This window comes from Callionymus lyra, chromosome 8 (assembly GCF_982586985.1).
Source record: "Callionymus lyra chromosome 8, fCalLyr1.hap1.1, whole genome shotgun sequence".
NCBI classification, from domain to species: Eukaryota; Metazoa; Chordata; class Actinopteri; order Syngnathiformes; family Callionymidae; genus Callionymus; species Callionymus lyra.
This window is the reverse complement of record NC_141825.1, coordinates 21080275-21092634: the sequence shown is the minus strand read 5'-3', so window position 1 is coordinate 21092634 and position 12360 is coordinate 21080275. Positions and strand designations below refer to the sequence as shown.

The 12360-nt window shown below is 35.3% G+C and overlaps 1 protein-coding gene across 1 annotated transcript; it reads left to right on the top strand.

Moving 5' to 3' along the window:
- Positions 1 to 304: 304 nt before the first annotated feature.
- Positions 305 to 12192, top strand: slc25a18 (solute carrier family 25 member 18). Its single transcript, XM_087796982.1, has 12 exons — positions 305 to 429; positions 719 to 795; positions 2717 to 2897; positions 3876 to 4181; positions 5144 to 5266; positions 6561 to 6616; positions 6801 to 6891; positions 7943 to 8058; positions 8137 to 8338; positions 10005 to 10177; positions 11249 to 11324; positions 11390 to 12192. The coding sequence occupies exons 4-12, from the start codon at positions 4162 to 4164 to the stop codon at positions 11529 to 11531; spliced, it is 999 nt and encodes a 332-aa protein (XP_087653108.1). The 5' UTR covers positions 305 to 429; positions 719 to 795; positions 2717 to 2897; positions 3876 to 4161; the 3' UTR covers positions 11532 to 12192.
- The last annotated feature ends 168 nt before the right edge of the window (positions 12193 to 12360 follow it).

The following is a 12360-nucleotide window of genomic DNA, read 5'->3' as shown; positions in this document are numbered from 1 at the left end:
GGGAGCTTAGGCTTAGATCTTGTCTGAAACTTTAAATCCACGCCAAAATATAATTTAGCGTTCAACATCCAACTTTACATTATCAACACCAAACAATCACGTTTTTAAAGTAGTTAGATTCGTTCGCGTATTATTGATGTTAAACAACGTTCTTCAAAGGAACCCACCGAGTCAATGGTTCGGTCTACGTTTAAAGGGAATAAAAGAAACCGATTAAAGGCAAATTAGAGAAACATAAAAAAGCTACAAACAATTTGTTTACCATTTCAAGCCAGAGGATTGAACCCTTACAGTGATCGTCACTTTAAAAAATAGTTGTTATTTTATTGTATTCATTGTTTGAAATATCCGCGTACATGTCGTGAATTGACCTTCAACGTAATCTCGTAACACAAGTCAGCTGATCACTGACGTACAGTAACTCGCGAGGTACGTTTGCTTTCGTCAACAACCAGGACTGTTACGTTGCACTACAGCGTTCTCTAGCGATGCATATGAAAACTGCGGCTCAAGATTAATGCCAGAAATAATTGATTGACAAAAATATTAATAATATATGTTACAGACTTCTTCGCCACATATTTTCCAAGTAAGATACAATTGTTTTTTACATAAACAACTTTTATTCTAAGGTTAAGGTCGCAGTGAGTCATAACATAATATGGTCATTTAAATATAAACGTCAGATATCCATCTTATTACTGCATCTTTTTAACAGGCAGGTGTGTGTTCCAGCAAAGACAAAAGAAAGAGATCGCCCTGAACCATCCTTTCAACAGTCGATCACAACAAATAGTAAGAACCTTTTTTTTTATTCGGTTCTAACATGAACAAATATAGAACAAAACACAACTGGACTTCAAATTGTAGTTCAGGTGCGTCAAGTCAGGGCATGAATCATGTAAAGATAACGTGGATACATTATTTCATGACTTTCATTATTTTAATAGGATCTAAAATTGTATTCTGTATCTAAAATGTCAGAGGTTGAACCAAAATCTGACTAAAGATAAAAGGTAGATCATACATATACTCACATTTGTTTAATTTATTGAAACCTGATGGAATGATTACACATATTTTAAAGTTCCTGTTTGAAATCTGATCATTAGTCCCTGGTTCAGACATTCAACTGTCCTGGTTTGGTTCCTCAAATACATTGAGTGGCTTGAAATCCTCAGGGATTTTTCTAGTAGCATTGCTATTATAATTGATCACTCGAGTCTAAATGGTCCTAAATGTGCAACTAGCTGTCCAGGGTGTCCCTGTTTTCTTACAGGAAGTAGCTGAGACAGGTACCTTTTATGTATGATTGAAATACATAAAAGGTAATTAATGAATGATTTACTCATGGAAAATGTAAAAAATAAATTAAACTTTGACACAAACTTACAAAAACCTTGAAACAAATGTAAAAACCCTAAAACAAGTGAAAGAACTCTGAAACAAACTAACAAAATCTACAAATGTATAAAATGTTAAAAAAATAAATAATAATAATAATACATGACAAACTAACTGTTCAAATCCATAACATTTCTTCAAAGAGCAAGTCATTTTTTCAGAGTTTGTAAAATTGTTCCTGAGTTTGTACATATTTCCATATGGTCCTAAATTCGTTGTGGTCCTAAAAAGTTTTTGCCAGCCACCGTATATACCATAGAAGAGTTTACTCCGGTAGGGTGCAGTGCAATGTGTGTAAATACTGCACTACTCATGAGGTGTAGAAAGAAAAAAGAATACTAATGTATATAAACTAGTTAATATATGTGAAATATGAAAATATAGATTAACTAATACTGTTAAAATTATAATTTGGACCAGACATTTATTGAACTTCCTGTCTGTGGTCATGACCTGGTTATGATACTGGGGGCCTCTTTATTGACAAAGCTCGCAAAAAGGGGAGGTTTTCAAAGTTCAAGACCTGAACAAAAAAAAAAATGTATTCATCTGTGGATTGAGGGGATATTTTTGTAGTCATCTACCAATTCAGAATCAGAATCTCTTTACTGTTTTTCCACAATTATTGAATAACAAAAAGAAAACTAAATCCCTTTAGTAATTAAAGATATAGATGCGAAACCGGCACCTAAAAGGAGACGTGAACCAAAAAAAAAACTACAGAAAATATATGTATTTGCAGAAATGTTTTTATGCTGTTTATGGATGTTAAACTGATTGGGCTGGTATCTTGTAACAAACACAATATGCACAAAATACAATATTTCATCAGACACAAGTCACGTACAAACAAGGAGATAATGAGAAAATAAATTACAGTAACTAAAGCTTGTTTTTTTCTCTCATTTGGAAGAGTCAATACATGAATCAATGCCTCAGAAATAAATACCCTCTGGCTAAGGGGTGATTACTGTTGTAGCCACATCATCCATTGTTGATGCTCTTTTAAAAAAAAAAACTACAACAAGAGTGATTGTTAATCCAGAAACACACAAAAAACATTGCTATGTGGTAGTAATTGTGAGTCTGTGAACCCCTGTGTTGGTATTCAGTGTCTCTCCGGGTTATGTAACAGGGCTGCTATTGAAGTGGAGGGTTTAGTAGAAACACACAGTTCTTAACACAACTTTTTTTTAAATCTCTCAGTTATGTTGCAACAGCTACACACGTTATTACACTGTTGTATTCTTGAGTGGGAGTCATGCATGTGTTTTTTATTGACTCGCTGCTGAGACTTTTGTCACACACACAGTGTCACCACATGAGGGAGGGACTTAAGGCCGGCGGACAATACTGGTGTTTGTGCAACGGCCCCTGAGTGGCTGCTGGCTCACTCAGATTGCTCTCGCCTGACTACCATCGCTGCTCACATTGTCCAGGGGGGTTAAGAGAGAGGGACAGCGAGACCCATCCTGTGAGATGCTGCAAGTGAGGTAAGATCAGGATTGTATGAATTTATCCCATGTGTGTGTGTGTGTGTGAAGCTGTCATTTCCAAATGGGGTTTCAAAAGGGTTGTGGTGCCCCTGTCTGTGTTTTGGCTGGCACCACCAGTGTGTGTGTGTGTGTGTGTGTAGATTGTGTGAATGAAGCCAGGCTGAAAGAAAGTTTCACAGAAAGAGGCTCAGACAAAGGCATGTGCAGAATGTGACCGGGGGGATAAAACCGTTTTAGGAATATCACGATAACACATTTGAAAAAAAAAGGTAAAGTGCTGGAGAGTGACAGGTGGACTCGGAAGTCTCCCGTCATGACAAGAGCGAGGATAGACTGGAGGTTTAGGCTGGTAAAAATAGAGACGGCATGCAGGTGGAGGGATTAAATGAGAGATTAATTAGGGAAGGGGAAGTGGGAAGAGGAAAACAGAAAATGAAGACTTACTACTCATGGTCGGATTGAGTTTCCACCAGGTTTGTTTAATCTGTAATTTTAAACCATGATCTATTGTCCCGGATCACAAAAGAAGAGATGAGTTACATTTCAAAATAATCTCTGATTATACAACTGAGTTTTCTTCTCTGTGTTGCTGTAAATTGTACTAATGGTTTGCTCTCTCAGAAATGACAACATCTTATCCTGTTTGACTCAAGATTAAGGGATTAAAATGTTAATTTCTATTATTTACAATAGTTCTTACAGAATTGTGGATTGTCATGAACATTATATATATATTATCTTGCAATCAATATTGATATTATATCACAAATTAAGCTTCTAAATAAATGTAGAGAAATAATCATATATTTTTAAATAATGTAAAAAAAAAACTGTTGAAGTGAAACGAGGAAAATACCAACAATGTACAGAAAATATCAGGTGAAATTCTTTTTATTCTTTTAGTTTATATTTCTCAATTTAAAAAAAAAGTGACATTTATTTTCCACTCCCTGTTTTCATCTCTCCATGTGACAGGTGATGAATAGCTTTCTGGCTGTGAGCAAAGCAGCAGGACGGGACTGAAGATTCACTGGTTTTGGCAACAGAGAAAAAGGGCAATCACCCCGATGTGCCAGAAGAAAGAAGGAGACACGCTAATGTTGACACATTAAAACACCAGAGTGTCATTCGTGGTGCGAGCGAGGAGGCGAGGATTTTTACTCGAGGGACGGCATTGTGCTGTGGGAGGAGAGAGGGAGAGGAGGATCCAGGTGGAGGTCAAGAAAAGAGAGGGTGGGCCTCGAGCCCGAACACAAACGGCATGGCTGAGCAGAAAGTAAGGTAAGAGAAGAAGAAGATCATGATGCTCTTGTACAACAATTGTTATGCAGTTAGACATGTCATGTACTTTGTATTACTTTTATTCATTGTTTATTTAGAGGCCATTTTATGGTAATTTATCTCGTTTTTTATTTCATTTTACTTTATTCATCTCTTTTTATTTCATCCTTATTATTTCATTTGTATATTCGGTTATTTCACCACAACAAGTTGTTGTGTTTACAACACTGGCAATAAAGGTTTTCTGATTTTTAAATATATATATAAATATATATGTATATGTCATTGAAACACTTATAATTATAAATAAATAGATTTTCTAAGTTGTTTTTCTTTGTCCTTGTGCAAACTAAATTGTTAATTTATCTCATTTTCAAAATGTAGTTTCCATGTGTGAAACATGCTTTTATTCAAGTTAACAGACAGGATGGCGATTGCATTTATTGCCATCAATTAATTGATTATTTACTGCTTAATATGAACACATAATAACTTTGAATTTACAATCTATTTTATTATAGCGTTGGTAACCGTGGCGACCAGAGTAACTGCTTCATGTGTTCATGACTCCTCAAGCTCATAGTTGAGCCAAGGTTACCCATGAACCTGTCTTGGGTTCACATCCTTCTCTTGTACTGACCAATGTAAAATCAGAGAAGCTTGTTAAAATTAACCTTTATTTCTAATAATGTCTTCCTTAAGACATCATCAAAAATCTCTTTTATTGCTGTTAAGAATCTTAAATCTAATTTAATTTTATTGCTTATTTAAACAAATCTTTAAACACTACGATTTGCATCTGAAAGTAGCTTTTCAGTAAATTTAGCTTCAACATTTTCTACTTTTAAAAGTTGTTCAATAAATATACTTTGCTACTGATCAGATGTGTCGTTTGCATGCCGTGTGTGTGTGTTTGTGTGTGTAAATGGCTTCATGTGTGTCTCTGTTGATCCCTCTCGCAGCCTCCCAGCTAAGCTGATTAATGGGGGCGTGGCCGGGCTGGTTGGTGTGACATGTGTATTTCCTATCGACCTGGCCAAGACCCGCCTACAGAACCAGCAGGGCCTCCAGGTCTACAAGGGAATGTGAGTAGGGCTCTCCCCGGCCCCGGATTCACTTGGCTCTGTCCCGTCACACTATAAAACAGTAGACTAGATATTCAAACAGATTTAAATTCAAGAGAAATGTTTGTACTTTTAAGTAGTTAGTAGAAGACAAATGGAAGCAAAACATGTTTTTAAAATGATGGAAAAAAAGTACTTTATTGATCCCTTCGGAAATTCATTAGGGAAATGAACGATTAAATACATTAAGATAGGAGTTAGGAGAAGTCTATCGCTTTATCCCGGGTCACGGGGATACTGGAGCCTATCCCAGTATCATAGGGTGAGAGGCAGGGGACACCCTGGACAGGATGCCAGTCTGTCGCAGGGCAAACAAAGACAGACAACCATTCACACACACTCTCATACCTATGGACAATTTCCCAAAGTTATCAATCAACCTCTGTATGTTTTTTGGACTCTGGGAGGAAACCGGAGTGCCCGGAGTAAACCTAAGCAACATACTGGAATCGAACCAGCAACCTTCTTGCTGTTTTGTGAGCGCGCTAACCACTGCGTCACCGAACATTAAACATTAACGACAAATACTCACTTGCATCTTATATTTCTGGACTTTGGTTTTCCAATTTAGGAGTCCAAACTTATTTAAACCTGTTTAATGTAGGATCAATTTTCCTGGACTAGTCTTCAAGATGATAAATAGGTTCCTCTTCTGCCGCCTCAGTTTTGCAAAAAGAAATTTTTCATGACTGACTTGAGCAAAGTGTGGCCTTGTGACTGTTTTCATGAAATTGGTGTAAAAGCCACTTATTTACGTAAGTTGCTCCTTTTTTCTAGTTAATTTCTAAATATAAATGTTTTGAAGGTCTTTGTTTTCCTGCTATACTCTTGAATTGACTTAGTGTTTTTTGTGAGTAGTTGCCTTTCAAAATAAAGTAGGATTATTTTTGAAATATCATACCTGCATCTTTGTCCATACCTCTTTTATTTGTTTATTTAAATATTGTCATTTTACATGGTTTTATGATTTACACTCAATTGTACACCATTTTAGGGTTTTTAGTATAATCTTATACATAGAAATACACACAATTCTATACTTTAATTAAAAAAAGAGATAAGAAACCTTTCTTTTTCACTGATTAAAATATATATTTTCTATTTTTGTTGCTGATATATCTGTCTCATTTCTGTTATTAGACTATCCACGATTGTATTACTTTTATTAGTTTTGTATTTAATCAGATATTTAGCCATAAAATAAACGTGGACACCCCTTTTTTTTAATCCTAATCGTCCTCATTTTTTCTTCCAGGTTGGACTGTTTAGCGAAGACGGTTCGCTCTGAAGGCTATTTTGGATGCTACAGAGGTATTCTCCGAAGTTCCTAAACCCTCACAGTATACATAGGCAAAATACTTAGGATAGACTGGACTGTAAAGTTAATCTCTCCACCCACACAGCTGCCTAATCTTTCCTCTATTATCCAGCCAGTAGTCACCAGCCTGCCCGTTGTTGTGTTTCATTATTCTTTTATTTGTATTTGTGTTAACAGGTGCAGCCGTGAATCTTACCCTCGTGACTCCAGAAAAAGCCATCAAACTGGCCGCCAACGATGTTTTCAGACAAAAACTCTCAAAGGACGGGTAAGAAAAAGTTAATTTTTAATCAAATTAGCACATTAAAATACATTGTACAGTGGTAGGTATTGTGCACCTGAAGAATAGACATCACACAACATCTCTTGTTTCATTTTTTATTGTTATTCATCTGTTTTTATTTCATTCTTATATTCTGTTTTGTGTTTACCAGACTGTCAATAAATGTATAAATGATTATAGTCATGGGATCAGCAGGGTAATACTTGAGCGTCTGGCCATATTTACACTTATAAGGTCATATTACAAAATGTATCAAGTAGAATTGTTGAAAACGATTTCATTTATTTCTATTATTACTCTTTACTAGTTCAACAAAAAGAACTAGAAGAAGTTTTTTCTGACCATTTCATCTTTTTCTTGCATCTGATTTGTCTTGCTATCAATTTTTCTCATCACTTAAAGTCATTTGGGAGAATATAAAAAAATGTATATTCATAAAAATAGTATATAAAGGGAAAACATATACAATAAAGTGATGTGTTTTGTTTTTCTAATAATATTGAATAATTATACTTAAAAAAAAAAAAAATGTTTTGTTTATTTGGTCATTTTTAAAGTGTTCATTTTAAGGCCCTCTTTTTAAAAAGGTATTTAAAAAGATATATTATTATATATTCTCAATTTGGCTCCTCACGGTATTTCCCACCCTGGGTTTGGTAAGGGTTGTGATTGAGCATAGAAAAGTAAGTAAGTAAGTAAGTAATATTTATTTATATAGCGCTTTTCGAGACCACGTCTTAAGATGTTTCTTAAAGGAGTCAGTAGATCCATCAAGCGTAAAGAGAAGAAGATCGTTCCAAAGCTTAGGAGCAACAGCCTGAAAAGATTTCTCTCCTCTGGTCCTGAGCCGTGTGCGAGGAACCATAAGTAGATTCTGATCCACAGACCTCAGAGCCCGAGCTGGGGTGTAAGGCTGGATCAGATCAGTGATGTAAGGAGGAGCCTGACCATGAATAGATCTGAGAGTAAAAAAAAAAAAAGGTGTCATTTTTGATAAAAAAGTAAATGTTATTTAGGATTTTCTTTCTCTCATTAGTCGCATACCTCTCTGGGGAGAGGTTCTGGCCGGCTGTGGAGCTGGTACCTGTCAGGTAGTAGTGACCTCTCCCATGGAGATGCTGAAGATCCAGTTGCAGGACGCGGGACGGCTGGGTGAGAATATAGCTTGTGTGCTTTTTATTTCTTCCATATTATTATTATTGTTTTAATTGGGTGTGTCTTTATATTAAGCTGCTCAGAGGTCAGTCCCAAATCCGAGCGGGGTAGTTGCCTCGGGTCCAGCTCCATCACTCGTGGGCCTCACACCGGCCCAACCCGCCGCTCCTCCTCCTCCACCTCCTCTACGACCGTCAGCCACCAGGATCACCGTGCAGCTGCTGAAGACTCGAGGGCTGGCGGGGCTCTACAGAGGGGCAGGGGCCACTTTACTGAGGTCAAACACTTGAACAGAACACACTCATTTGACGTTATGTAACGTGTTTCCGGATCGCTCTGCTGATCGGCAGCGATCGATGTGTGGCTCCTGCAGCCATGTCTGGCTTCAGTGAAAACACCTCGTCTATAGTGAGGTCGGGATCAACTATTATTATGAGGGAAAACCGTCACTAAAGCTATCATCAGGAGGTTACAAATGCATGTGAGGTTTGATAGCCTTTTGTCATGTCCAAGGAAGCAGACTTTTTACTTTTGATTCATGTTTTCACTCTGATTAGCTACATTAGCTTGAGATAAACAAGCGGCCATCTTTGTTAGTGTGAAAACCCAACATTCCTGACTTCCTTTGTTTCAAATGTTGAATCTTCCTCTCCAAGATGCAGTAAGTTCCTCATCATGACCATGTTTTGAACTTATTACTTTATAAAATTCTACCCCGTCTGAAATCTCAGCGAAGGAGAGGTTACAGGAGCGCAGTCCATTATGATGATAATAATGGCTTCACTCGTCCTCCAGCCAGCTGTAATCACCCGCTTTGTTTATACAACAAGTCCTATGGAGGGGGAGACTTATGGGATTGATGACACGTGGTGACAAATCTTGATGCATGACCAATCACAGCAAAGTGGGTGTGGTTATGGGAAACAAGATTTCATCTCCAGAAAAAAAAGGGTTTTCAGTGGGCGGGGCTTAAACACATTTTCTAATGTAAATATAATAAAATATACTATAATACAATAAAAGAGTTTTTTAAAAACATGCTGATCAACACATTTGTTGCCCTTTAAATATCTGGTAATTAAAGTTTCAGATTATGACAACGTGACTCCAAGTCTCATGGCTACCAAGACATTTGAAGCAAATAGAAACTCATGATGATGTTTGACAAACATAAAAAAAACATGTTACATGTTTGTAAACGAGCTAAATCCTTTAAATCGATTGGTTCAACAGATGCTACTATTAGCATAGCTCGAGAGATTAGCTGTCATGCTAACAGACTGCATCTCAACATAGCAACCCATGTTCTTTGGGTTAAGATATTAAAATTCATGAATATCTTTTTAAAATTGGCTTACTCGCCATGTTTTAATAGTTATTACATATTTATAATTTAATTATAACGTATTTTTTACCACTTGAAGTACTAGAGTCACATATCTTTTTGGTTTGTGTAAGAATACACTTTTAATGTCATTTTACTCTATTGCGCTATTGTTTTTAAAACAACATAATCGATCTTGTCTTTTGTCACATTGTTATCATTGTGTTGTTTTAAACGTAATGTGTCACCTTTAAAATGGATCATGTTTTTTTTATATCTGCTTTTATATAAGTCACCTTGTTACTAGTTTATGGTTAAATGTGCTAAATAAATAAACAAATATTATGAAATACAATTAACTGAATTGTTATGTATATATCATGCTTGTATTGAACACATCATGAAATCATTTTAGTATTATTATTATTACGTTCATGTTTTTTTTTAAATAAATAAATGTCATTATATTTTTAACCCCCTAACTATATATATATATATATATATATATATATATATATATTTAAATATATGAAATATTATTAAATAAATGACCCTAAAACATGTTCTACCTCAAGTCTGTTGTTCAATATTAACCCAAGTTTAACAATATATGTTGCAGGGACGTTCCTTTTTCCATGATCTACTTCCCGCTCTTTGCGAATCTCAACACCTTGGGCAGGGACACGTCAGGAAGTCTGGGAAACGTTCAGGCTCGGGCGCCGTTCTGGCAGTCCTTCCTCTCGGGCTGCTCTGCAGGATCCGTCGCAGCAGTGGCCGTCACGCCGCTAGACGGTGAGGATGTGAAGACGGCGCCGGTGCTTGATACTCACCATGACCTGTGACAGTTCAATTCTTTAATCCTTAGAAGTGTTTATTTACACGGAGGCCTCAGATCAGAAATCACATGTAAAGATGATGCTTGTTATTGTTGACATAGAATGATGCCTCAGCAGAAACATGATGGCACGAATGTCAGCAAAGGACATCCACAGCAGCTACTGAACCAAAAGTTAAAACATCCTAACAAATTATTATTATTATTAATATTATTACGTACAATAACTCTCTCTACTTTAACAATGACATTTTAAACATTTTAGTAGAAATAAAGACAATAATAATATTGATGGAAATAAGCAGTCTTTTGACAAAAAAGGACATTTTTTTTCAATTATTTTTATTTTTAAAACGGATCCAGTCAAGGATCAATAAAAATGTGATGACAATTGAATTTAACATTAACTTTTTGTTTTTTAAAGCATTCAATTATTTGTTTATTAAAAGGTTAAATTGGTTTTAATTTAATTCAATCATTTGTATATTGTAAGATTGAATTCAATTTTTTAATAAATAAAGAAAAAAAAAAGAATATTTTCCAAATGTATTTATTCTTTAATTACATGTTATATTATATATTTAAGATTTCAAAAGAGATCTACCAAATTCAATATTTTTCCATTTGTAGCCTTTAAATTCAATATTAAAATGGTGGCACTATTAGACCGACATTATTATATTGAATTTATAAGGAAAGAAACTAAAAAAGAATGAATTATTTTTTAACTATTGATGTAAGAATATTGAACTCATTTTGATATATATTATATATTTCTAATTCAATTATTTTCCAAACAAAATTGAATACAACCTTTCAATAAATTAATAATTGAATATAATAATTTAAAAATATAATTAAATGCTTAGAAATTCTCCAATAACAAGTTAAAAATGACAGAATTTGAATTTCTAACTGATACGCTTTCATAAAAGAGGTTAAAATAGACAAAAATGTATCAGTACAAACAATATTGAGTTACAGCCAATATTAATGAAATCTAATGAGCTTTTTTATTACCCTTTTAGTGATAAAAACACGATTGCAGACGTTGCAAAAAGGTGAAGGGGAGGACTCGTACAAAGGAATTGTTGACTGCACAAGGTAAAAAAAATATATTTGATCTATTATTAATGATTATGAGCTGGTAATAAAGTTATATTTTGCAGGAGAATCCTGAGACGAGAGGGTCCGTCTGCCTTCCTTAAAGGTGCAACATGTCGTGCTCTGGTCATCGCTCCACTCTTTGGGATTGCACAGGGCGTGTATTTCCTGGGAGTCGGTGAGATGCTCATAGGGCTGGTTGGGTAGCATCATGAAGGAACCCTGGCAGACTCGACTGCATCACGGTGACCCAATATACGGACACAAAACCACAATCTACAACCAAGATACGAAAATCCTCGCAGCACGGTTCCAAGCGTTTGACTAATCGGATGCCAAGTTATTTCACTGAATAACTTGTAGTATATCAAGGTCTACTTTAACTTGTTTAATCACCATTATTTAGTCAAATTGTCCAGTGGAAGGTTAGAAAAACCCTCAAAAATACACGACTATGACAAGCTGTAGTTGAGTTGGTTTTGACACGTATTTATATAAAAGATAGTTTCCAGGAGTCATATGTTCAACATCTCTGGCCGATACGGTTGTGGATTATTAACCCACTTTCTCAGTGAGGTCATAATTGTAATCTAGGATTCCATCGATGGATGGAGAAGAGCTACCTGCCAGGCATTAGGACGGTGGTGCCGGTAATGCTTTAATCCCCTGTATTAGCGTAAGTTACACTCTCACACACTGTTCCCTTCCTGTCACGGATGGGTCACAGACAGGAAGTTCCACTGCCTTGTACTCTTGGAAGACGCTCAATTGTGACACATAACTTTGAAAGTGTACGAGTGTCATCAGAAAATTGAATGGTTAAATTTCAGATTTCAAATGTTGAATTTCCTTTTAAAATTGTGGTTATTTTTTTCAAGCGTTGAATTTTTATTTTTCAATAATTTATTTGAAAAAAATATATTTTAATTTTAATATATTTATGTAATTGAATACAATTTTTTTTTCACTTTTTTCACACTTAGATTTTGATACAATTATTACAATATTATCAAAAAAAAATGTAATATTTTTGAAT